At 49.4% G+C, this 26,876-nt stretch overlaps 1 protein-coding gene across 3 annotated transcripts; it reads left to right on the top strand.

Moving 5' to 3' along the window:
• Positions 1 to 13,365: 13,365 nt before the first annotated feature.
• On the top strand, positions 13,366 to 26,501 carry HAS3 (hyaluronan synthase 3). 3 transcript variants are annotated; one of them, XM_036346180.1, is made up of 4 exons: positions 13,366 to 14,003; positions 17,977 to 18,612; positions 22,128 to 22,229; positions 23,034 to 26,501. In XM_036346180.1, exons 2-4 carry the CDS (start codon positions 17,977 to 17,979, stop codon positions 23,955 to 23,957), a joined length of 1,662 nt encoding a protein of 553 aa, XP_036202073.1. In that variant the 5' UTR covers positions 13,366 to 14,003; the 3' UTR covers positions 23,958 to 26,501. The 3 variants fall into 3 exon arrangements, with proteins under 3 accessions (XP_036202073.1, XP_036202072.1, XP_036202074.1); XM_036346179.1 differs by lacking the exon at positions 13,366 to 14,003 and adding an exon at positions 14,376 to 14,509; XM_036346181.1 differs by lacking the exon at positions 13,366 to 14,003 and adding an exon at positions 15,941 to 16,098.
• The last annotated feature ends 375 nt before the right edge of the window (positions 26,502 to 26,876 follow it).

Genomic DNA, 26,876 nt, shown 5'->3' with positions numbered 1-26,876 from the left:
CCTTTTTATTTAGCTATTTGGCCACTGAATTTTGGCTGCGGCTAAGAAGAGACAAAAAGGAGAAACTGGCTGTTTCCAATAAGCCCTCCCTGTGGTCAATACCTGACAAGGGCTAACCTGGAGCTCTTTGATCAGTCCTTGGATTTGCAGGGCTGGGTACAGAATTTTATCACAGGATTGTATCCCTGCTCTCTGGGGTGAGGCCAGGGGAACCAGAACACAATTTTCCAAAATGCTCAGGTGACTGAAGGATCTATATACAGGCATGTCTGTGTGCCAGTTAACAATAGGATATTTCTCTCTGGCCAGACTACAGACATGGTTCTTAGCTTAGAACCTTTGTGGTGGGCATTCCTTTTAAGAGGTCAACTTATAATCAGTTTGGGATCACAAATTACCTTAGTGAGCAAAGAATTAGAACAAAGGCAATAAGATGTTTTGAAGGGATATTTCTTTTTTAAATTATATATATTTTGATTGATTTCAGAGAGGAAGGGAGAGGGAGAGAGAAATAGAAATATCAGTGATGAGAGACAATCATTGATCGGCTGCCTCCTGCATGCCCCCTACTGGCACTCGAGTGTGCAAACTGGTCATGTGCCGTGACTGGGAATCGAACCTTGACGTCCTGGTTCATAGGTCGATACTCAACCACTGAGCTACATGGGCCAGGCTGAAGGAATATTTCCATGCAACTAGGCTAGCTGGGTTAATTTTGATTCTCCAGATCAAGGCTATCTTGAAAATCAGGATTGGGCTTTCAAATTAGAGAAGAATTTCCTTTGGACCAGCTAGATGTGCACAAAAAAAGTATCATTTCTTGACCTTCCTTTAACTAGACTCCATACAACTCACTTTGCATAATAAGATTGAATATTATATGATTGATATAACTTACAACTTTATTTGCATTAAATGTATTCCAGTTCTAAAGACATATCCTAATTGATCACCTTGCTTAGACTGAGAAATTCCCTAGTCTAAGAGCCTACTAGTCTCCTAGAAAATGCCTCATGAAGCATTCTAGTCCCTGCATCTCTATTATAAATTGCCTCTTTAAAAAGCATTTTTTAATTGATTTCAGAGAGGAAGGGAAAGAGATAGAGCGAAACATCAATGATGAGAGAGAATCATTGATGGGCTGCCTCCTGCATGCCCCACACCAGGGATCGAGCCCGCAAACCAGGCCTGTGCCCTGACCAGGAATAGAACTGTGACCTCCTGATTCATAGGTCAATGCTCAACCACTGAGCCATGCTGGCTGGACATATTGACTCTTAGCAAAAAATTTTTATTGATTAATTTTAGAGAAGGGGAGGGGAAGAGAGAGAGAGAGAGAAAGAGAGAGAGAGAGAGAGAGAGAGAGAGAGAGAGAGACCGATTTGTTGTTCTATTTATTTATGCATTCATGGGTTGATTCTTATACTAGTATGTACCCTGACCAGGGATTGAACCCACAACTTTGGTGTATCAGGACAATGCTCTAACCAACTGAGCTACCTGGCCAGTGCCATAAATTGCCTCTTAATTTGACTTAATTTGGCAAGTAGCAAAAAGCATATGTTCTTTATTGATTTTGGTGGATTCAATTTCAGCGTGACTTTTTTTTACTATTACTGAATTCAAGGGGAAGATACCTTAATATAACCCTCCTAAACATGACCAAAATATTAAAAGTTTCCAAATTATTAAATAGTTCTTCCAAGTTTACATATATAAGATTTCATCCATCTCTTGGAAACAGCATGAGAACTGAGAACTTTAGAATAGTAAAAACACAAAAGTAAAAAAAAAAAAAAAGTGACACAGGGGCCCATGCAGGAGCAATAGTGACACTTCCCTGCACAGGCCTGTGAGATATCTGACTCTGTATAGTAACAACATACTCATGCTTGCCTCCCACCTCTGCCCATCTCTTCTTCTTCTGAGGCTCCCTTCTTCCTGCCCCTGCCTGTCTCCTCCCTTCATCTCTCTTGTTGAAGTTCTCCTGGCCTCTCACCTTCAGTCTCCTCCATTGCCCAGTGGTCTGTCACCCATACTCTCCCAGATTACCCACCTGGTCTTTTACTTGGTCTTCTCTCCTCCTTTCTTTCTCTTCCTGGTTTCTTGCTCCTCTTTCCAGGCCTGCTGTCCACAGCTCCCCTGGCCTACAGAGGATAGCGTTGCGGCAGGAGGCCCAAAGCTGTGGCTGTAGCCGAACCCCGGGAATTGTGCCCAAGTATTGACTGCTTGTTCAGGTTATATTTTCTGAAGATTCTGGAGAGTTTCCCTTTCTGCTGTGTTGTACTTCCTTCCTAGCACAAACTTGACCTTCTATAAGTCCTCTGTTATTTAATCAGAAATCTCTTACCTTATACTTGGTTCCTTATCATCTCTCCACACATATAACTTTTTCATATTTCCTAATATTCTTCTCCTTTCGTCACCCTTCTTCTCATTCCTTTACTTCCCTGTGGCCCTGTCTACCCATCCATGAGGTGCCAGGGACTGGAGGGTAGGAAGGCAAATCACAACAACAATGACAACAATTTGCTGAGCACCTACTATGTTCCAGATGCTGTACCAGGCGCACTGCAAACATAGCAGTGAACAAAACAGACAAAACCCTTATCCTCGGGGAAGCTTACTTTGTAGTGGAAGGAGGCAGATAATAAATAAATAATACAATAGATGGAATGTCAAGTGGTGTTAAATGCTACTGAGAAAAATAAAGTCGGGAAGGGGGTTGAAGAGCATATGGAGATGGGAGCTATAGGTTGTCCAGAAAAGCCCTCACTGAGAATTCGGGATTGGGCAAAGATCATAAAGAGGTGAAGGAGTGAGGATGAAGATACCTGGGAAAAGAGCATTCCAGGCAGAGGGAACAGATGGATGTGAAAGCCCCAGAGGTCAGAGTGTGTCTGGAGGCCAGTGTGGCTGGAGCAGAGTGAGTGAAAGGAAAGTGGAGCGGATCACAGGAGGGAGGTGATACGCCCATCACATCTAGCCTTGTTGACCACTCTGAGCCTGGGGCAGCCAGAGACCTATTTGTACCTGAAGCCCCTTCAGCTTGTTTCTGGAAAGTGCTTTGAGGCCAAGATGATAAGTTATTGTAAGATGGGAAACACATATCCACAAAGAGTTGCATACCCAGCCACAGTTTTTGTCATAATCAAAATGAAGCAGGGAACCTTTTCACTGCTCCCTCTTCTCTGGCAGCAGCAGTTTCTCTTCACTGGCCCAGAAGAAAGAGAAAAGCAAATGTGTTATCTGTCCTCAGTCCACCCCTCTGCTCTATCCCTTTGGGAGAGGCGAGTGAATGGAGCTTTGCCTGCCACCTGACTCTCCCCAGCAGTTCGCTGCAGTGGCGGGATGGCGAAGACATCTGAAAGTCGATCAATGGGTAGGGACGAGTTGGGGAATAATTCATCTGACCTGCAGAATCCAGATGGACTTCTGCAGTCTTTTTGCACAGAAATCCAAAATTTCAGCCAGCATTGCCGTGGAAGGGGGAGAGTCAGAAACAGGAGCTGAGTGCAGGGCGGGCTGGAAGCGGTGGCCACTATTCCATGACCACAGGGGCTCTTCTCCCCCTGCTCCTCTGTTCAGCAGGCCTGACCTCTGAGGGCCCGGCTGTGTCCTCCAGCAAGTTCTGCAGCCACAGACATTCTGCAGTCACATGCAGCAGCCTCACTGCAGTGAGAGGCACCTCTGACTTCCATGCACCACTCTGCTTGGAACTGAGTGACTGCTTGGGGGTTGGGAAGTTGTCTTCTGAGAACATTGGCTGCGGCACTCTCCCCTGCTGGCTGGGTCAGGGTGCTCAGCACGCCCGCCTGCACATGCTGGCAAGTGAAGAGGAAATGCAGGCCCTCACCATCAGCCCTGGAGGGGGCTGTGCCCACTTAATTTGAAGTGTCATCTACTAGCACCCCTCCCCACAGTTCTTTATACTGTGTTGTACTTCCTTCTTAGTAGCTCCGTGCCACCAGGAGGGCTCAGGGATTGTGCCCTGCCCCCAGGTGGCCCTCTGCAGTCCCCATGGGGCATAGAATAGAGTGATCAGTTGCTCTGTGCTTCCTTTAGTTTGGAAAGTCGTTTTTTTTAATCAATCAGCTTGTCTGATTCTCACATCATGAAACAGGAAGGCGAGCTGTTGTTATCCCCCTTTTGTGGGATTTGGCCCCACGTCTCCTGGGTCCCAACTAGACCTTTCTGAATATGTGTTGAATACCACGGAGCCTCTCCCCCCAAAATGAGTATAGAAGCAAGAGGCTTTCAACGAGAGCCCAGTTTGGGAAGCACACTCAGGGGCTCATATATACACATGAGCCCTGGCATTGGGTTCAGCAAAGAAGTCATTCATCTCTGCTGACACATCCTGAGGATGCTAGCAATACCCCGTGCCAGCCTCTGCCTCTGAGAGCCCTGGGGAGTGGGAGCCCTCTGATATGGATGCCCTGAGTGCTTGTATGTGTGTGTGTGTGAGTTTTCTGATTACATATGTTACATGAATTATAACAAATTTAATGTATATGTAACAAAGGAAAATTCCCGCAACCTCACCTCCGCCCCTGCCCCAAGACCACCACTGACAGTTTGGTGTATATCCCTCCAGAGCTTTCTTTCCTTTTGCCCTTTTTCCAAGTGAATATAACAAATATGACTGCTTTCAAAAACAAAAATGGGATTTTTACCATAGTGTCCCAGGTATTTTTTCTTGGGCAAATCCCTTGGAGATGCTCTCTTTCCAGTACTTACAGATCCCTCTTCTTTGTGGTGGTGACATGTCCTCCATTGTACAAGTGAGCTACAGCTGGTTTAAACATTTGTTCTGGATGGCCAATAGATTTGTTTGTAATTTCCAATGATTCTTTAGTGCTTCTTAAACATACCTCTTTGCATAGTGAAGTGTTTCTATAGGATAAGTCCTAAGAGGTTGGAATGCTGGACCAAAAAGCCATGAACATTTTAAATGTTAGCAACAAAATGTTCACCAGAAAGTTGGTGCTGATCTACACTTCCCCCATCCTCAGCTGGTATTACTTTAATACCCATAAAATGCACATTCTGTCTTCACAGCAAAATGTTAACACCATTTATTTTCTAAATAATTCAGGACTAGAAAATCTTCGGGGGCTAGAGTTTTCTGTGCACCAAACCCACCAGTAGGGGCACAGTGGCATGCTTTGCAAGTACACTCACCAGCAGCAATATCCCAGCTACAAGCATTAGTTAGGAGCTTACAAGTGTCACCCTGGAGAGAAATCCTGAGCCCTGGCAGGTCTGCTAAAAAGGGCTGTTACCAGACTCAGCTCTGAGGCTGTCCTGGGTGTTAGCTTATGCCATTCATGGGTCGGGCATGACCTCAGGATAATGACCACAGTTCCCAGGCCAGACTCAGGACATAGGGTCTGATGGCCCCTCAAAATATCTGTTTATCCTGTAAAACCTAGGATGAATGATTACAGTAGCTCTGCATTGCTGTACATAGTCAGTTAACACTATATGGATCTTATTCTGCTCTTCTGTGCACTTGACATATATTAATCCACTAAGTCCACACACTAGGCTTGTGGGATATTATTATCCCATTTTACAGATGGGAAAACTGAGGCACACAAGAGGCTAATTACTTGCCCCAGATTACATAGCTAATGAGAAGTAGCCAAACCAGTATTTGGGCCCAGGCAGTCTAGCTCCTGAGGCTGGGCTTTTAGCCACCGTGCTTTACTGCTACCCAATAGATACTATTTTCCAAATTGTAAAAACTTCTTCATGTAGGTGGTTCCCCTCTGCTTGTTTAAATGGACCACTTATGTCAGGTTAAACTTCAGCCCTGATTCCTTCCAGATAGTGTCCCTGATATCAAAACCCAACCTCAGACACCAGAGCCTTGTGTCTTGTGTTTGACCTTGTCGTTTGCCCAGCAGCTAAAGATGAGATTTGCTGCAGTGCTCCAGCCTACCTGATCCTTTGACAGCTTTTGTAAATTGCTTATTGAAAGGCTTGTTCTTCTTTCTGGGAGTGGTGAAGGGAGTAGACAAAGACTGCCTTCCTGGGAGCAGAGGGACAGAGCCATGTTGTGTGTGCGTGCATCATAGGAAAAGTAGCAAGTGTCCCATGAACTCCAATCAGAGCCCAGAAATGCCCCCTTTTGTTTTTGTTTGTTGTTTTTGCTTTATGTTATCCTTTTGTCTCTATCAGATTTCATTTCCAGAATGAAACGGAACATTTAAACTGTTTCTTGCACAAATGTTTCTGGCACAGATCCATTAATAGCTCTGTTCCATACCATTCCTTGAGAGAGAGAAATGAAACTGAGTTAATGGCTCTTGTTTGCAGAAGGGGAAAAAGAGGTTCCAGAGAAGCCAGTTAATGTGAATGAGAAGAGAAAGGAAAAAAGGGAGATGTGAGTGTACTTGGGCAGAGAAAGTTCTTCTACTTACTAGTTCTTAATGTTAACCAGTTAGTCAGCACCTGACTCATGGAGGTGCGGAACGGCCCGGGGGAGAGTTGTTGATAGAAGCGGGCAATCTGCAGTGCGCTCCGGAGCTGTAGGAGCACCCTGTGCACTGGGGACCCAGGAAAAGCTACTGGCTTTTAAGTTGTTTATTAGATGATGTAAGATTTAATCCTCACTGTCTGCCTTAAGAACCGAAGCCCACTCAGAGTAGTGCCTGGGTGAGGCTTCTCTGATGCTCAGCCCTAGTCCTCACACGCACAGGCAGCCTGGCGTGGGCAGAACAAAGCCCTTGCTCCGCACTTCCAGTCTCTAGACCTTGGACGAACCCTCCCCCACCTTCCCGCCCCTCCCCACTCCCATGGACAGCCTTTATTAGACCACATACCATTTTCAAAACTTCAAAACCTATGGTGACCATATTAATCCTAGGGAAGAGCCACCCTGAAATTAGACTCTCTTTACTAAAAAAATGGTGGTGCTGATGCTTCAAAGAGCTGTGAGACACCCCCCCCCCCACACACACACACACACTGTCCAAAGAAATTGAGTGTCATTGTTGTTCAGAGACTGCAAAGATCGAGGCTCCAACATGTGGGTGTTTTCTGTGGCCAAGGCCAGGACCATGGGAGAGAGATAGTCCTGGGGACCCCATGCCCTCAAAGAGGGTTGCTCAGGCCCACTGTCCTAACTCATCCTTTGAGTAGGGAAAGCCCCCGAAGTGCAGACGTTCTGTCATTTAGAAAACGGAAGCTAATTGAAGTCCTTTGTGTCAACTTTGTCCTCCCACAGACAAGGCTGGCTGGTTTTCCCCCAGTTCTCCTGGAAATAGTAGGTAGCACCTTTGCCAACAAAAAGATTGGATCAATCCAATTCCCGGTAGATTGGGGAGCTCTGGGGACTGACCTGGCTCATCTGGTCTGTCCTCCGTGTTTCTCCCTGGCTCTTCCTTCTAATTCCAGTTCCATCAGCATCTTTTCTCCTTTTATTTTTTTCCTTCTGGCTTGATAACTCATTGGTTCATTGTTAACTTTTTAAGGTCAGTACATTCAAACAGGTGTGGCAGGCAAGGTGCTAGAGGAGGACGGGTAGACACACACTCTGGAGCCCACCTCGGGGCTCGGCTGGCTCTCTCCTGTCCACGTAGTGCCAGAAATGTATTTGCAAATCTCAGCTGAGGAGAATCCTCAGGATGTGCCCTCCATGCTGATACATAATAGAATCGCCGACAGAATTTCAAAAGAAAGCAACTCAAGCCTGGGGCTCACCCACAGTGATTCTAACTAAATTGATTCTGGACAGGGTCCAGGCACTCATGTTTTTTGTTGTTGTTGTTTTTAAATATGTTTTTATTGATTTCAGAGACAGGAAAGGAAGAGCGAGAGAGATCGAAACATCAATGAGAGAGAATCATCAATTGGCTGCCTCCTGCACGCCCCCTACTGGGAATCGAGCTGGAAACCAGGCATGTGCCCTGACTGGGAATGGAACCATGACCTCCTGTTCATAGATTGATGCTCAACAACTGAGCCACGCCGGCCAGGCGGCATTAGTGACTTTTTAAAAAACCTACCCAGGTTTTAAAAGTTTAAGGTGCAACAGCCAAATATGAGAACCACTGTATTAGCTTATCTGGTGAGAAAAGAAGGGGTGTGTGTGTGTGTGTGTGTGTGTGTGTGTGTGTGTGTGTTGGTGTGGAGGTTGTCCTAGCAAAAAAATCTGATAATAGGACATATTTTTGGGGGGTCCCTCCCATGAAGGAGCCATGGGAACTGCTCCTACTCTTGGCTCTTCTATAATCACTTTTATGGAGGATCTGGCTTTGGACCTCCTCTGTGACAGTGACTAATGATGTCTTTAATCAAGAAAGAGGACATAAAGCAGAAGTGCCAGCACATTTAAGAACTGTGGTTGATGTTATTGTAACAAGAGCCAAATGAATTTGGAACAAAGTTACCTTAAGTGATTTGTTCCACTCCTGCTGATCTGGCGACTGGAATTGTGACTACATAGACTGGGATTGTGTCCATTAAGGTCTGGGAAAGTGTGCACTTGAGTAATGAGCAAGTATGTGTCCATTTGTGGATAGTGAGTTATGTGCACGTGCAGAGTGGACATGCACACGGGCACTCGCATAGTGGGTAGGTTTTCAACACCCCAAGGAAAGACCTCTCCCTGGAGCTCCCTCGGGCAGCAGTGCTGTTGACATCATCATTCTTCGAATGCTGTTTTCAAGAAAAGCATCCTTTCAGGGTACTCAGAGAGCACATAATTATGGACGCCTCCCTCCCTTACCCAGATCATCATGGGGGCTGACACCAGCTGGGGTATGCCAGGCAAACCATGTGCCCCATTCAGGGCTGTGTTCCCAGGAGGAAGGGGTCTTTTTCTAATTCATTCAAAAGGTGCTGAATGAGCTAGCACGGTTCTATATAATTCCCCCTTCCCTTCGAAATTCTCTCAAAGGAACAGTGGGAAGGATTTAAATAAAGCAAAGGACTCAAGTTTTGGCTACCACTAATCCTCTATCCTGGCCTTCTCGACTTGACTGCTTTCTTTGTAGACTGAGGCTGTCAAACCCTTTTCACATGAATGCATCTATCATATAGGCCAGGGGTGGGGAACCTTTTTTTCCAAGAGTCATTTATTTATAACATCATTTGAGGGCCATACAAAATTACCAACTTAAAATTAGCCTGCTATGTTTGGTCAAACATTTAATTAACTCACCCCTAATGCCTTGCCAGGGCCAGACCAAATGGTTTTGCAGGACTTATGCAGCCTGTGAGCTGGACGTTCCCCAACCCTGATGCAGGCTGTACTTCACCCAGCCCCAGCTTAGAAGGAAATTTTGTGAACTCAGCAATTCATTTCAAAATATCTTTTTATTATAAACTTATTACACTTATTCATAGAAAATTTGGAGAACACAGAGAAAAAAAACTCCATTGTTCTACCACCTGAACAAACCTGATCTTGATTTCTGGGTGAGCGTCCCTCCTGCCTTTTAATTCATAGGATTTACAAGAAAACAAAGTAAACATAATTGCCTCGATACAATTTTGTATCTTGCCTCGTTTACATTATAAGCATTTTTGCTTATTTCTACATTTTCTTTATGAACATGATTTTTATTAACTGCGCACAGCATTCCACAAAGAAGGTAGATTATGGTTGAAAGTTGCCTGGATTTTTTTTTTTCTGCATTCACCTAGGGGAGGGAGAGAAAGGAGAGATGGCCAGGAAGAGCTTTTTCTGTTCAAGATTCCAAGGAAAGCATCTCCAGGTCTGGTTTGCTATTAGGTCCTCATTCTGGCCCTCCTAACCCTGACCTGTAAGCCAGCTGCCGTGGAGGCACTGATTGTCCTGCTGCCACACAGAGACTTATTGAATTGAAATGAAAACACTTCTTCCACCCAAAGAGAGAGAGCGAGAAGAGAGCCTAGAATTAAAATCTCAACCTTTGTAACTGTAGGACCTGCTTCTTCAAACATAGCACCCAGAACTGGGGCTGATTACAGAGTACTTGTCAGTAAGAGGGCCAAGTTATGAAAGGGTAACTTGTTTGGTAGTAGCTGCCTTACTGTATCCAAGGCACACGCTTCCCACTTTGAATTACGTATTAACTAGTGTTGCAGATTACGCTGCCTTGAAGAGAGCCCTATTTAGTCAGCTGGGGGACATAACCTGCTCCCCTTTGGAGGCCAGTTTAAGTTCACCTTCATGAGCTTCAAGAGGTTTTGACTGTAGTCAGCCCAGGGGAAGTCGATGGGATGGATGGATTGGGGGAGAGCTGGTAGCCTGGCTGCCACCCTCCATTCTGCTTTGCTTGGCTAGAAGCTGTGGGCTGGATGCCATGAAGGAGCACTGAGGCCTGAGGTCAGAGGGTGAGGAGGAAGCAGCCTGTGGAGCTAGAATAGCCCTCCTGCCCTCCCCCACCCAGTCACTCACCAGGAGACCAGCAGAGCAGAGCAACACCAGGTTACTGGCAGGGTTTGTCCCACGGCTTCAGGCAACAGTGATGACAAGAGAGATTGAATGGCGGGCTCCTATTGGTGCAAGGTATTTGAGCATTTCATGAGTTTGGATTTGAAATTCAGTGGAAAGGTGAAATCTTTGTGAAACTGTCAGCTTCGGTTACCTCAAACCCCCCAAACCTTTGAGAATGGCCCTTTCAACCTTCCAAACTGTAGAAGTTATACCTCCACCTCTACCCTCACTTGTGCCCCAACTCCTTTTCCTGAAGGCAGCACCAACAATCCTCATTACAGTCCCATCTCAGCCCTGTGTTGTGGTTTATCTGCCTCCTAACAGGTTTCCTACACCCCATTCCTGGTCCTTATCACAAAATACCACTGGCGCAGCCATCCCCAAACAATGCTTTCAATCTATTACTACCTTGCTCAGACATCTTCAATAGTTCTCCACCAGCTACCCTATAAAAATCCATACACCTTATTTGGTCATTCATGGCCTTCCAGAATCTGTCCCTAGCATCTTCCTCAGCAGCTAGACTTTCGCTCAGGCACTTCCTATACAGCAGACCCTGTTCAAGTTCATCCAGGCCTCTCTTTCCTGTCCTTCCAACACACCTCACCCATTGCTCTATCTGCTCCTGGTCTGTGTTAATATCCCATCTAGACTGTTCTTACCTTTCTACACACTCAGCTCAAGTTCTCCGTGAAACTCTGTCTAGTCCATTCCAGCTTACAGAGATCTCTTTCCTAAAATTATCAAACTCTCTGGTTAGATTCGCTCATAAACTGCCTTGTATGGTGACTTACTTTTTCAAGTATGAATTTGTCTTTGACGTGGATAACCCTCTAGATGGCAAGGACCAGCCTGAAACTTCCCAGTGGCAAAGTACCATTATCTGCTCAGAGCAGCTCAGAGTTTGTTAAATGAATGTTGAAATGAAGTACAAATAAGTGTACAACTGAGCAGAACAGGAGGCTTATCCCTCTGGAACCTGAGTAAAAGCCAATTCACAACATCTGAATTGACATTTTTAAGCGATTGGGTATGGAATTAGCCCTATTTCTAAATCCCCAGTGGTAAGCAGAGATAAAGCTGAGCTTTATTGTATCAGCCCCTTAAAGATTCCCCTACCCAACAACTCCTGAGGAGATGAATGTAAACAAGGCACCGAAAACTGGGTGTTAATTATAGACAGACCTTCCCTGGCATAGACTGGCCACAAAGGTAAAGCTGCCCAATAACACCAGATCTCTGGCCCTGCAGATTAGAAAAAAAGAGAGAGAGAGAAAATTTACTCCCTTGGGAAAGCCAGTTGGTTATCGGCAGAGTTTTTCATGATGTTGCAGCTGGACCCACTGTTCATTTGGGATGTTTTAATCGTGCGGTCCCAGCCCACCACCTATAAAATTCCCTGGAGCCAACTGAGCAGAATGGGACAAAGTTGGAGCCTTCGAAATTTACCTGAGATGATCCTGGAGCAGCCCCAGGCAACTTGCACTGGAGAAGTCATGTTGCTGTTGCCCTGAGGGCTAACGGGGTCTTTCCAAACTGGCTGCCCTATTCCTTAAAAACAGGTCACTTACGAGCAGCCAGTTGGTTGGCTATGACTCAGACACATTTTTTGCCTGGTCAGTGGAATGTATTTTTTCAACATTTGACTTAGCTTCTAACACTTAAAAATTAGGAGATTTCGCATAGAAATCTGGATTTCTGGCTTCTCTTGATCACAGAATTCCTGTCCGTGCTGGGCCCTCTCTCTCACAGTGACATCTCCTTTAAATGGGGGAGTCTCTGCTGAGCAGGCGGAGACACTCCTTTTGGTCCCTGCCTAATCTCTGCTTGTTTCCCCCCCTAAAGATTGCAAGTTTGGGTGGGAGGTAGAATCAGATAATCTCTGGCAACTCCAGGCTCTGTGACACCCCAGGATATACTAGGTTAGAGGAGGTGGCCCGGGGCTCTGTGAGACCAGAATGCAGTCTAGACAAGGCATTCATCATGAGCAGGGACCTCTGAAATTCCTGTCACATCCTGCAGGGATGGGCATGTAGAATCCACAGCATGGCAAATGGATGCCGTTTACTGAGCACGTAACTCTCAGCCAATCTCTTCAGTCCTTATAACAACCATGAGAAGTAGATACTGGATCCCATTTATAGGATGAAATACTGAGGTTAGTGCCTAGCTGCCTGACTCCAGAGCCCTCCTTTTACTTAACCAAAGGCTTCTCTCTCTCCCTGTGCATGATTAGCTTTTTAAGTTACACACACACACACACACACACACACACACACACACATGCACACACACACTAGAGGCCTGGTGCACAAATTTGTGCACTGGTGGGGTTTGGCTGACCCACGCCTGATGGGGGCCATCAGGGGCAGGCCAGCCAGGGCAAGGGGCCACGGGCGTTCTGGTCATTCTGCTGTTCAGTCAATTTGCATATTACCCTTTTATTATATAGGATTTTTTATTGATTTCAGAGAGGAAGGTAGAGGGAGAGATAGAAACATCAATCATCAGAGAGAATCATTGATCAGCTGCCTCCCACATGCCCCACACTGGGGATCAAGCCCACAACCCGTGCATGTGCCCTGACCAGGAATCCAACCAGGACCTCCTGGCTCATAGGTCAACACTCAACCACTGAGCCACACTGGCCAGGTTGATTGGCTTTTATTAGGGCCAGTCTTAAATTCAAAACACACTGCCATTGTGTATTCAGTACTGGTTTTTAAAAGCACATAATAAAGGATATTTAAACGATGTATCACATTAGTGATGGTTTTTTCAAGCAAAAGCATAAAGTGATTTGATACCTATAAGGCCAGCTGGGAGTGGCTGGAGTAGGTGTGCCAGGGGCCTTTGCTTGCCTGGGCAACTGAGGAGTCAGCTCTGTGGCCCAGAGTGAGTGCCCTTGGGCAGGCAAATAAGTCCCTGAGCCCTTAGGACTTCTGACAGGAGCAGCTTGTAGACTGTAAATCAGGTTCCTATAAATCTGTGGCAGCTTGGGAGGAAGTGGAAATCATCTCAGGTGTGCTTGAAGGACACGTACATTTACTTCCTACTAGTCTTTAATTATAGTTTCTCGGAGATTGAGAAACTTGGTGTGTTCAGCTGGTTCTAAACTTCCTCTGCTAACAAGTCCCTACCTCTCCCCAACCCCACCCCACCTCACCCAAGTCTAGCACCAGATTTTAGGGACCTGGAAGGCCCCGAGATAAGGTCAGTTGGGAATTTAGGGGGTCATGGGTGTCGGAAATAACAGGGGAGGAGGAACTGGTTTTGGCTTTAAGACGCTGGAACTTGGGAGGTTTTTACAAGACTATTTGCATCTTTTGCAAACAACCTTAAAGTCATTAGCGCCCCACTGCGGAATTCAAAGCTAAACTTGTCATAATTGTTAACACCTTCTTTGACCATTTGACAATTATTCGCCTCTGCGCCTTTTATTTATGTATTTTTATTTATTTATTTTTTGCCGGCAGGAAGGTTCCTCTGTCTTGGTTTTAGGGAGCACCCTATACGGGGAACAGCCCCTTCGCGTGCAGAAGTCAGGGGAAGATTGCTACCGGCTGGCAGGGTGAGTACATCTCCAAGCTTAGAAAGCGGGTTATACGGAGAGTTCACGCTCCAGGTTCTAGGTTGAGCGCAATGACCGCCTTCCCCTGGGCAGCTAGCTGTACCCCAGACGAGCGCGGAGAAGCTCGGCCTTTGGTGGGGTTGGGGGAACCCAGTTTTCGAAGGCGCAAAAGAAGCTGCGAGTCGCTGCAAACCGGGGGAGCGGGGTCCACGCGGGATCCGGCGTCCCGCGCTGCGCCGGCCGCGTGGAGCTCCCTCCTCCGGAGCCAAGCAGCGGGTGCTCCCTCGCGGCCCTCGGGGGAGCCCTCCCACTCTTCCCAACTTTCCGGGCCTCGGGGCCGGAGGAGGGCGCCTCTCCCGGCGGGGACGCGCTCGGTACTTAAGGCGTCTCGGTGGGGCTGGCGCTAGTCAGTTGGAGCGCGCGGCGGCGGCGGTGAGGAGCGGGAGGAGGGGCATGGAGCTGCCGCGGGCCTGCTGAGCACCGGAGCGCGGGCAGCCGGCGGCACGGTGAGCGCGGGCCCGGTGTTCGCTTCGGAGGGGCGGGCAGCGCGGGGGCTGCGCCGAGGACGAGGGCGCGCCCGGCTCCACTGGTGCCCCGCGGGCTCCCACCGGCTCCCCCGGATGTGCGGGCGCCGGGTCCGGAGCCGGGAGGCGGGCTGAGGGCTGCGGCATCTCCGGGCTTCCTGGCGGCGGGTCCTGCAGCCCCCTCCCCACTGACCCCTCCTCCCTTTCTTCCTCCATCCTCTCCTCCTCCAGTCTCTCCTCCCTTCCTCCCTGGCGGCTCCGGTTTTGTGAAAGGATTAGGAGGCGGACGACGGTGCGGGGCACGAGGCTGGAGTCGCTCCCTCCCCCACGCCCACCCGCGGGTTCGCACCTGTCCTGGCACCCAGACGCCTGGCGCCCAGGTCCCTGCGGGTCAGCTGGGCCACGGCCGCGCGCATCCGCTGGCCTGGGTCCCCTTCCCCTGCGGCTCGGAGAGGCCGGAGGACAGAGCCCCCGCCCCGCGCACAAGTTTCCTTCCCGCCGCGTGTGGCCCGCTGCCGGGCACACCTGTCAGCTGGAGAGGCTGCAGCCTGGGCGGCCCCGCAAAGTTCCGGGGGTAGATTGGCGGTGTGCGTCCTTGGTTGGGGTTTTCTCCTTCTATGGCCGGGGGTGGGGGTCGGTCTTAGGCATCGTCCCTAACCCGGTGTCCTTGAAGCCGAATGCGCATTAGCCTACAGGGGCGAGCTCGCTCGAATCCCTTCTGAGCGGAGGGGGAAGGGGGGAGGTGCAGGGACAGGAGGCGGTCTAGGCTCCCCTTCGCTGGCTTGGGGTGACACGGCCCCCTCTCTGGGCAGGGGCACCTCAGCCAGAGCCCACTCCAGCGTCCGATTGTTCGGGAGGCCACCGACTACAGGGTCTTGGTCTTCAAAGGGGTAGGAGGTGCCGGGGTGGTGCCTCCAATTACTGCGCCGGGTGTGGGGGTCCGGCCCGGGAAAGGAGGGCGCCGGCGGCGCCGGGGATGTCGCCTTTGTCTGCAGGCACACTTTGCCACGGTGGCTGGGGCCCCGGGAGATGAGTGGGACCTGGTCCGACTGATTCCTTGGGTTTTCCCTTGTGGGTCGTGGGAAACCGGCACGTGGGTGTGGCCGGCGCCGCCTTCCCCAGAAGGGGAGGCTCAGGCGCGGTGAGAAGCTGGCGAGTGCCTTCCCGGCCGCATTGACCCGGTGGGCACCGCCTCCAGCTCTGCACCGAGGCGGTGCGCCAGCGACCGGCGGCAGGTTGCTGGGCTGGCCTCCGAGCCCTCTGCCTCTTCCCAGGTCGTAGGGGGGCAGTAGTGCCCTCAGCGCCCCCTCGGCATGTAATCTCTAAAGGGGGACAGGGCGCTCCTGGGCCGTGGGTGGCAGGGCCTGGGGGCCTCTGGGCCGCGGGAGCGTGCCAGGAGGGGGTGGGGTGGGGACCAGGGAGCCCTGCAGAGGAAGCACGCGGCAGGCTCCTCGGGATGGCGGGGCAGAGCGCCCGGAGGCCGCGCTTCCCGGAGAGGCGAGGCTGCCAACAGCACTTTCCGGACTGAAGCTGCTGGCTGGTGCTGGTGCCTGCATCTCAGGCTGATTTAGGTAGTGGCCGTGTGTTCCCGTGGCAAGAGGGTGCATTGGTGTTGAGGTGGGGCTCGGGGCCGGTTTCAGTAACACCTAGAGTTGGAGCAAGCTTGGAAGTGAGACCTCATTGTCTGTGGAGGGTGGGTGGGGTGGTTAAAGGGGATTCCATAGATCAGGCACCTCCCCCCACCCCTACAATCAGCCTTCCCACTCGGGTAGTCTTTCATAGCTGGGAGTGCTTCCAGTTTTAAGGAAATTATTTACCTATGGAGCAGGAAGCCATTAGAACCCCCATGGGGGGGGGGGAGACACCAAGTTAGAGAGCTTGGCAAGGTCAGGCAGCCAGGCGGTGGTAGAGCCCTGTCTCAAGCACAAGTCCTCTGGGGTCTTTCTAGTCCGAGGCTCTTTTCATTAAAACACGGCTGTTTCCAACAGTACAGGTGCTGGGAGCCCTGATTGTTGCAAACGCAATCTGGCAGCATTTGCAGGAGTGGCCAGGCTGGGATGAGCACAGAGATTCTATGCGGCACTAGGACCAGGCTGATGGGGCCTCCCAGACAGCCACCCTCCAGGCGCTGCAGTGTGGCTGCAGTTCCCTTTGGTGCCCTGAGCGCTGGGCTTCCAGGGGAGCTGTCCACACCCAACTCTCCTCTCCCTTCCCCTTGTCTGCCTTTCCCAGCTGCTTTCCCTTTCTTTCCTGGCTCAAGTAAATGAGGAAAAGATGAGAAAGGAGAAAACACAGGGAAACTTTCTCTCACGGATTTTGCTGTTTCCGTCTTTTTTTCTCCTGGCACCTCTTTATGTTTCCTGCTGTTTCTTCTCTCCTCCCCTCCTCCCCCCACTTTCTTTCTTTTTTAAAAAAATATCCTTACCCAAGGATATGTTTCTATTGATCTAGAAAGAAAGGAAGGGGGAAAGAGAAACATCACTGATGTAAGAGAGAAACATCAATCTGCTGCCCTTCTCCCCCATATATGCCCCCACTAGTGATCAAACCTGCAACCTAGGCATGTACTCTGACCGGGAATCAAGCCCACAACCTTCTGATCGGCAGGACAATGCTCCAACCATCTGAGCCACCCGGCAGGGCCCTTCTTTACGGGCCTCACTGGTGACTGTGCTTTACTGGCACATGTTCCCCTCCCAGAGTGCAAGCCCCTAGAGCAGCGGTTCTCAACCTGTGGGTCGCAACCCCTTTGGCGGTCGAACGACCCTTTCACAGAGGTCGCCTAAGACCATCCTGCATATCAGATATTTACATTACGACTGATAACAGTGGCAACATTACAGTTATGAAGTAGCAACGAAAATAATTTTATGGTTGGGTCACAACATGAGGAACTGTATTTAAAGGGCCAGAAGGTTGAGAACCACTGCCCTAGAGGTTACAGTGCAGGTGGAAGCTTGGGCCACTGTCTGTCTCCTTGTCCATCTTCCTCCCTTTTCCCTGGCCCCTCATGTGCTCAGAAGTGCCTCTGGCTCACCCCTGCTGATGCTTGCCTTTAAGAATTTTGGGTCAGGCAGATCCCAGTTCTGTCATCCTCTAGCTGGGTAGCTCTCTTCAGTTTTGGTTTATCTAACAATACACAATAATAATGCTACTTTAAGTGCTTTACCTGTGTAACCCATTTAAACCTCAAAGAGGCTGCAAGGTTAGTGCTACAACCCCCATTTTACAGACGAATTAACTAAGGGACAAAAGATAGTCACACAGATAGTGTCGGGCTGGGATTTGAACCCTAGCAGTCTTAGCCTTAGTCATGCTCAATGGAAATAGTTTTTATTACTGGGTCATCTACCCCATTCTGGGCCAGGCCCAGAGGTAATGCCTCCATTCCCACTGACTGGAGATGCTGCCTCCTGCCTGACCCCACATCTCCCGCCTTCTCCCGCCAGATGCCGGTGCAGCTGACAACAGCCCTGCGTGTGGTGGGCACCAGCCTGTTTGCCCTGGCAGTGCTCGGTGGCATCCTGGCAGCTTACGTGACAGGCTACCAGTTCATCCACACAGAAAAGCACTACCTGTCCTTCGGCCTGTACGGCGCCATCCTGGGCCTGCACCTGCTCACCCAGAGCCTGTTTGCCTTCCTGGAGCACCGGCACATGAGGCGGGCAGGCCGGCCGCTGAAGCTGCCCTCCCAGCCGCGGCGCTCAGTGGCACTCTGCATCGCTGCCTACCAGGAGGACCCCGACTACCTGCGCAAGTGTCTGCGCTCAGCCCAGCGCATCGCCTTCCCCAACCTTAAGGTGGTCATGGTGGTGGACGGCAATCGGCAGGAGGATGCCTACATGCTGGACATCTTCCATGAGGTGCTGGGCGGCACTGAGCAAGCTGGCTTCTTTGTGTGGCGCAGCAACTTCCATGAGGCGGGTGAGGGTGAGACGGAGGCCAGCCTGCAGGCGGGTATGGACCGTGTGCGGGACGTGGTGCGCGCCAGCACCTTCTCATGCATCATGCAGAAGTGGGGAGGCAAGCGAGAGGTCATGTACACAGCTTTCAAGGCCCTTGGCGATTCGGTGGACTACATTCAGGTAAGGGTGCCTCCCTACCAGTGTGGGGACGTGTCCAGCCAGCCGGGCATACCCTCCTCCAGGAGTTTCAAGTCTAGTGTAGATGCCTTGTGTCGTGCACATCCCTCCTCGGCACTTAAGATAATAGGCATAATGGTTCTGAACAGCAGTCCTGGGGTCCAAAAGACCTGGGATGGAATCCTGGTTCTGCTGTTACTTAACTTGGTGAATTGTGTTCTGATAATAAAAATAGGAAACAGATATATAGCATTCACTTTTTACCAGGCACTAGTGTAGGTTTTTCATACATGTTAACTCTTTTAATCCTCATAATGCTCGTAGGGGATAAGTACTATTATTATCTTCACTCACAGAAGGCGAACCTGAAGCACAGAGAGGCTGAGTAACTTGCCACATGTCACTCAGCAGTAAGGTGCAGAGCCAGGATTGGAGCCCAGGCAATCCACTGCGCATCTGCTCTTATTCATTGTGCAATACTGCCTCACCACTGGCCACATGGGGATGAGCCCTCCATAAAGAAGTGTGGTGAAGATCCTGGCCAGTATGGCGCAGTGGTTGAGTGTTGATCCATAACCAAGAGGTTACTGGTTCGATTCCTAGTTAGGACAAGTGCCCAGGTTTCAGGCTTGATTCCCAGTAGGCAGCATCCAGAAGGCAGCCACCTTCGTAGCCATGTTTCTCTCTCTCCCTCTCCCTTCCTCTCTCTGAAATAAATTTTTTTAAAAGTGTGGCAGCCCTAGCTGGTTTGGCTCAGTGGATAGAGTGTCAGACTGCAGACTGAAGGGTCCCAGGTTTGATTCCCATCAAGGACACATGCCTCAGTTGAGGGCTCTATCCCCAGTAGGGGGTGTGCAGGAGGCAGCCGATCAATGATTGTGTCTTATCATTGATGTTTCTATCTCTTTCTCCCTCTCCCTTTCTTTCTGAAATCAACAAAAAAATATTTTTAAAAATAAAATAACCTTAGAAAAAAGTGGTGAAGGGCAAAAGACATTATGCTTGAAAGCACTCAAATATTGTTTTAATTATGGACCAAAAAGTCCTACCTTCTCAGTGTCAAATTTGTGTCTGTGTAAGGTAGAGGGACACAGGTGTGAATCATCCCACAGTTTGATTCCCCAGCAGTCGTGGTAGGGCCAGATCCCTGAACAAACCCTGCCTAGCTTCCAGTCAAAGGGATCCCCAGTCAAAGGGATCACTGACACCAGCCTGAAAATTTTATTAGATTGACAAGGTTGAATACCTCGTTTTCAAATAACAAAACCTAGAGAGAACTGATTAGAGCTTCACGCATTTCAGTAACAAGTTGAAACTGATACCCAGGACCCCAAGCTTCTGGTCCAGCATCCATGCTGTCCATTCCCCTGTCTCTTCCCTTCTCCGAACTTGCCAGAAGGTTTTGCCCATCCGGTTGAATGAGTAGTGGCTGTTGTGGTAGCCCACCTGTGTACTAACTCAGTATTGCTGACAACATGTTAAGTACTCCAATATTTAAATTTTCTATACTGTTCCCACCTAAATTTAGCTTTCATAGATTTTATTTGTTTGGGGTGGGTGTTGTTTTTTTAAGTTGTATTCTTGCTTGAGAGTTGGTACATTTATTATCTTTTTCTGTGTTCCTAGGCCCAAGGACCTCCTCAGCCTTGTAGAGGGGGATGTGAGGCGGTCTTGATTCTGCACTTCATCTAGGGTCAAAGGGCCTTTGAGACTTTCCTGGGGACTCAGACGGGTTAGCAAAAACCCTTGAGCCCTGGCTCGTGCTCAAGCATCATTCACTCCCTTGAAGCACAGGATTCCCCCCCCCCCCCCCCATCCTGCTCTGCTACACAACTTCCTTTCCTGATAATTTCCTGTGTGTTCTGGTGGATTAGCAACTGGGCTCACATACCTGAGCCAGACGTTCCCCCTGGGGCTCTGGGATCACTGCCTTGGGCAGCCCTGGGCAGCCTGTCCTCTAACAGCCTTGCTGAGGGCATGGCTTTCCCTCTGTGGGAGGTAACTCTGCCCCGGGCAGTGGTGAAACACAAGAGCTCTGGCCTCTCTAGCCCTGCTCAGCTGGAAGACCTACCTGGAGTGAAGGAGGCTGAGCAGCATGAAGAAGGTGTTAGGGTCAGGGCAGGAAGTGGCATGAGACCAGCAGCACTGGGAAGTGTGGTTTGTAAGCTGAGGAGGCCTGGGAGTTTGACTGAGGCTCCTTGGGACCTTCCCAGCCTGGACCAGGATGTAAGACTGTCAGTAGGGAGGTAGGAGGAGGCAGGTACGATGCTCTGCCTGGTTCCTCCTCAGCCTTCTGCTGCTTGTGGCCACCATGTCTTCCAACATGGAGAGAGAACGTTGGGTAGCTTGGAGCTTGGGGGGCCTCCCCCTTCCTACAAGCCAATGGCTTTCACTCAGCACCTTCATTTAAAGCATTTGGGGCTTTTGCAGAGCAGGGTTTGGACTCATCTATGGATATTGTTCTTTGCTCCATCAGAGGTCAGAAAACCAATTCCCTTGCCCAATATTTATCTGGGCTCTTTGTACCATCTCAGTAATTTTATAGAAAACAGACAAGGAGTCAGCCACCAGGGTAAATGTTCATAGCCCAGATTCACCTAATGGGGCTACCTGTTAGAATCAGACCATGAGCCTCCCCAGGAAAGGAAGGCAGCAGGCAGGATTTGATTCAGGTTTTGAAGGCAGCTGCTACCAGAGCTTCCACGCCCATCCAGCCCTTGACCATACTGTGCCCTGATCTGAGACTCAGCCAAGGGAGTTCTGAAGGCTTGGCAGCCATGTTAGTGTGTGTGGGGGGGGGGGGGGGGAGGGGGCGAAGGGAGCTGCGACTGGTAGATACATCCTCCACTTGGGTTGTGGATCATCCAGAGGCCAGAAGCTGAAACAGGGAAGACCTTGTTGTTAAAATTCTTATGGGATAGTTTTGGGCAATAGCCTCTGGCAAGAGCTTGGCCTTCTGAGGTGTGTCTACTGGCCTTGGTCTAGGCCAGCCGTGGGCAAACTATGGCCCGCGGGTTGGATCCAGCCTGTTTGAAATGAATAAAACTATTGAAAAAAAAGACCATACCCTTTTATGTAATGATGTTTACTTTGAATTTATGTTAGTTCACACAAACACTCCATCCATGCTTTTGTTCCGGCCCTCCGGTCCAGTTTAAGAACCCATTGTGGCCCTTGAGTCAAAAAGTTTGCCCACCCCTGGTCTAGGCACTGTGCCTGCCATCTGACTTCCCAGGAGCCTGGCTTCATAGAGACTAAAGACTTGTCCAGTACAAAACATTTCTCCCTTTCCAGGTCCAGCACTGACAGACTCCTGGGTTTCTCTCTCAGCTAGTGGTTGTCAAGCCTGGTATCCGAACTCTTTTCCTTACTCTCCTTTGTTACTCATCTCACCCCTTCTATTTGGCACAAATCTCTTAGCTAGTGGCTAGAAGTGAACCATATGAAAAGGGGGCTGTGTCCCTCAGGCTGTGAGTGGACTGAGGTCAAAATGGGCTAACAGTGCATTTCCTCTGCAGGTGTGTGACTCTGACACTGTCCTGGATCCAGCCTGCACCATTGAGATGCTTCGAGTCCTAGAGGAGGACCCCCAAGTAGGAGGAGTCGGGGGAGATGTCCAAGTAAGAAGGAACTAAGGATTCCTGGGGGTGCGGGCTGGACTCTTAGCTTTCTGACCCAATTGGATATGTCTGGGAAGTGGGCATCTTGGCTTCCTAGTACTTTTGGGAGTAGGGGGGCGGAATATTCCTTTTTGACAGTTTCAAATGGTTCACTTGCTATTCAGCTCCTTTCCTGCCCTTTTTAAACCTGAGGGGAGAAAGTTACTTACCAGGTATGTAGAGAGCCTATGCTGCTGGGAGGGGCACCGTGTTCTGAGCCCATTGATCCTGCAAGGTGCTTCCTACTTGGCAATACAGCAACCACCTCTCAAGTTAGACCCTTGAGAAACCCTTGCTCTAGGCTTAATTGCTCTGAAGACCTTGGGCAATGTGGTCGGAATAAGGGGAATAGCTTCTTCCAGAGGATACTGCTGGTAACATACCAGCCCTTCCCAACAAACTTTCCAAGTGAAGGGTCAGGCCAGGTGCCTGGGTGTTGCTTTGCATCTTTCTCAAGGCCTGTTCTCTGTCGCTGCCACAGGCTGCCCCCTGGGACTGAAGGTGGCTTTGACTGCTAGAGTAACTTCACTGGGACAATCCATGCAGACCACACAGTGGCGAGTTGGGCTAGTGCTGGGGGGAGAGAGTGCGGTTGGCTCCCCTGAGCTTCGGGTTTCCCAGCCATGGCTGGGCTGGGACAGATGGCCAGGAATATGAGCAATAGGCTAGAAACTCAGGGTAGGGAGGCCTCCTGGTCTCTGGTGTGTGTCTCCTGGGTCTCATGGTCTCAGGTGTGGAGGCCCAGCATCTGTGGTTCCCTTACAGATCCTCAACAAGTATGACTCATGGATCTCCTTCCTGAGCAGTGTGCGGTACTGGATGGCCTTCAACGTGGAGCGGGCCTGCCAGTCCTACTTTGGCTGTGTGCAGTGTATTAGTGGGCCGTTGGGCATGTACCGCAACAGCCTCCTCCAGCAATTCCTGGAAGATTGGTACCATCAGAAGTTTCTAGGCAGCAAGTGCAGCTTTGGGGATGACCGGCACCTCACCAACCGAGTCCTGAGCCTGGGCTACAGGACTAAGTATACAGCGCGCTCCAAGTGCCTCACAGAAACCCCCACCAAGTACCTCCGGTGGCTCAACCAGCAGACCCGCTGGAGCAAGTCTTACTTCCGGGAGTGGCTCTACAACTCTCTGTGGTTCCATAAGCACCACCTCTGGATGACCTACGAATCAGTGGTCACAGGGTTCTTCCCCTTCTTCCTCATAGCCACAGTCATACAGCTTTTCTACCGTGGCCGCATCTGGAACATTCTCCTCTTCCTGCTGACGGTGCAGCTGGTGGGCATTATCAAGGCTACCTATGCCTGCTTCCTTCGGGGCAATGCAGAGATGATCTTCATGTCCCTGTACTCCCTTCTCTATATGTCCAGCCTCCTGCCAGCCAAGATCTTTGCCATTGCTACCATCAACAAATCCGGCTGGGGCACCTCTGGCCGAAAAACCATTGTGGTGAACTTCATTGGCCTCATCCCTGTGTCCATCTGGGTGGCAGTCCTTCTGGGAGGACTGGCATACACAGCTTATTGCCAGGATCTGTTCAGTGAGACGGAGCTAGCCTTCCTTGTCTCTGGGGCCATCCTGTATGGCTGCTATTGGGTGGCCCTTCTCATGTTGTATCTGGCCATTATTGCCCGGCGATGTGGGAAGAAGCCAGAGCAGTATAGCTTAGCTTTTGCTGAGGTGTGACATAACCCTCAAGCAGAGCCGGAAAAGTGCAATGGGTAAGGGAGGGAAGGGGAATGGAAGAGAAAAGATGGGGTGGGAGGGAGGAGGGAATGCTGTTTTAGTTTCTTAAGGGTCCAAAGGACAAATCTGAAGTGCAAAGAAAGGTGACTGTAGTATGGCCCTGGGCTGTTTTGCTTAGGGAAGGCAACACCAATTCCAGCTCAGGGTGGTAGAGGAGACATGTTTTCAGGCTGCCTGTCTGCTACACGGTGGTCTCTGGGAAAGATTCCACTCCTGCCCCAGGATCCAGAGGGAACTCAGAAGTGTGTTAAATCAAACAATAAGTTCCAATCAGTAGCAACTTCTGATAGGTAAGTGAGCAAAGCCAGCTGTGGGAAGGGGTTCTCTTAGCCCATTTGAACACAACCAGAGGTGGGGAGAGAATTTGAGATCTGGGCCAGCTAGTAATGTCTCCCCCCTCCATCGAGTTATCAATGCAATAAGATTGTGCCTGAGATACAAGGCCCAGAAGCCTGATCTCTGGGCATCAGAAAACAGGGTACAGGAATGGTGCTTTATTATGTGTACCCCATTCCACATCTCAAGGATGAGCCAAACTAGCAGGGAGTTAGCATTGAACTGCTTTAAGTGTACATAAATGTGAATGTTAAAAGGGAAAACTTGCCAGGAGGAACAAAGGTTGGTAGTGGTGCTCAAGGCTATGGGCTATATGGAGGCCTATATAGATTCCACCTGGAAACTGCCTAGACATCTAGATGAACTTGTCTGCTGAGGAGAGAAAATGTTTCAGTCATCTACCAGGGAGATTAAACCCCAACATACTAAGAAAGGAAGTGAGGGCTCAGTATTTCAACCTGTGTACTCCTGAAGTCCTCTTAAATTCAGCTGAGTCCTAAGATGGCCACCTCACTGATTTCAAGTGATGTAGTCACCTCTTTGCCCTCCTCCTCATCAGGTAAGTTTCTCAAGGTGGCAAGTGAGTCAGCGCCTGGACTCTCACAGGCTCCTCTGTAACAGGCAAGCCTGCCCTCAGCACATGGGGCAAACCTACTAGGAGCCTCTGACCAAATTGGCTACCATCTTGGAACTGCTTGGGACGATCATCGGCAACTGGGTAGCATGCATGACTTTCAGGCTACAATTCTTTTTTTTTTAATATATTTTTTATGAAATATATTAAATTTTAGAAAGGAAGGGAGAGGGAGAGATAGAAACATCAATGATGAGAGAGAATCATTGATTGGCTGCCTTCTCGAGGCCCCCTACTGGGATGGAGCCCACAACTGGGGCATGTGCCCTTGACTGGAATTGAACCTGGGACCCTTCAGTTGGAAGGCCGACGCTCTATCCACTGAGCCAAGCCAGCCAGGGCCAGGCTACAATTCTTGACAATCATCTCTGATGGAAAGCTTTTCAGTTTCCCTAAGTGAACCCTCAAAGCCAAGCTGGTCATCTCTGAGACTGTCCATTCTCAGTGGCTTCTCCAGGGAATTCTTACAGCCAAGCTGTGGATAGTCACTCCTGCATTTGCTTCTTTCCAGAAACCAAACTAGGAGATGGAATTGATTCCTAAATCCTAAGGTTCTTGCTTTCTCATTCCTTCTACTTTTGGTGGGAAATGAGGGAAAGCCATTTTCTAGAGCTTGGCAGTCCACAGACTATTCTCAGCTCTTGGGTTTGAAACCTGGATCTTGACTAAGCCTCTTAGGGGCTGCTTGCTCGTGTGTGCTGTCTCCAAACATCCATTCTCCGAGGGTCCAACTAACCCCTCAGAATGAGCACTAAGGTAGAGAGGAGTGGAGGGGCAAGCCTCTAGTGTACCCAGGTGCTTCCTACAAAGGAACAGTGTGCTCTGAGCCACAGACTGGCAAACCCTGGTGCTTTCCTTCAACTCCCATGAACTCAAGGGTTTTCCAAGTGCAGCCAACACGGCTGCATCACACAGACCTCAAGTTTCTGATAAGACTGCTGGGCGATGTTGGGCCCAATCCATGAAGGCTCTTAGAAGAGGCAGCAGCCATTTGCCAAAGGCAGTTGTTCCAGGCTCTTCCGTGTTTTTGCTGGCCAAGAAGTAAACTATTTTGAGCACTACAATGGAGGAAATCCGGTCAGCCAACTGCAGAGCTCAGACTTCGCTAAGGGCTGTTTTTCTTCAGCTTTCCCTCGAAGGGTAACATATGATGGGCTCCCAGATGGCAAGCTCTTGGCTGTCCTACCATCAGCTCTGCCTTACACCGTTATCAACTTTCCTCATATCAAAAGTAGTGGGCTCACAACGTTTGACCTCGACTGGTTTTTCTAAGTTATTTTGTACATTTTTCAGCAGTGAAACCAAACTGGGTCTTCAGCTTTATCCCCGTTTCTTGCAAGGGAAGAGCCTTTATACAATTGGACACATTTTGGTTTTTCCTCATTGAGAATTTTAACTGACTTTTTGTATTGTTTCTACAATAATTTGTAAACATATTTATTTTTACCTTTTTTTTAACTTTTCAGGTCAGTTTTTATACTGCACATATTTGTCAAAATAAAGATTCTCTCATACTGCCGTCTCTGAGCTACTTCCTCCCTTTTTGTACTTAATGGAAGCTGACTCTATTCCACTTTCAAAAGTTGCACTTGAACTAGAACTACAGTTGCAGTAATTCGAGTGTCACTGAGAAGCAGGACGAGCTGTCACAGCTGCTTCTGGACCTGGGGAATACAGTAAGCCTACCTTGATAACTGGACGCCTATGGTGGCTTAACTTTTATTGAAGAGGGTGGGTAGGGTCTTTGGTGAAATTACTGGCAGAGGAGCAAGCTAAGGCTAAAAATCAAGCTTGCTTCTTCCTTGAGTGAAAGTATTTTATCTGTCAGATAATGCAGGACTGTGGACAAGCTGAAACCATGAAAAGCAGTGAGTTAACTTCCTTCCCTG

Source organism: Myotis myotis, unplaced genomic scaffold (genome assembly GCF_014108235.1).
Source record: "Myotis myotis isolate mMyoMyo1 unplaced genomic scaffold, mMyoMyo1.p scaffold_m19_p_19, whole genome shotgun sequence".
NCBI lineage: Eukaryota > Metazoa > Chordata > Mammalia > Chiroptera > Vespertilionidae > Myotis > Myotis myotis.
The sequence above is the reverse complement of the archived record's forward strand: the minus strand, read 5'-3'. Positions and strand labels throughout refer to the sequence as shown.

Bases quoted from the DNA above. Each gene is read 5' to 3' on its own strand.
- HAS3 (XM_036346180.1), top strand. From the start codon at position 17,977: ATGCCGGTGCAGCTGACAACAGCCCTGCGTGTGGTGGGCACCAGCCTG. The intron at 18,613-22,127 runs GTAAGGGTGCCT...TTTCCTCTGCAG, and splicing joins ATTCGGTGGACTACATTCAG to GTGTGTGACTCTGACACTGT. The intron at 22,230-23,033 runs GTAAGAAGGAAC...GTTCCCTTACAG, and splicing joins GAGTCGGGGGAGATGTCCAA to ATCCTCAACAAGTATGACTC.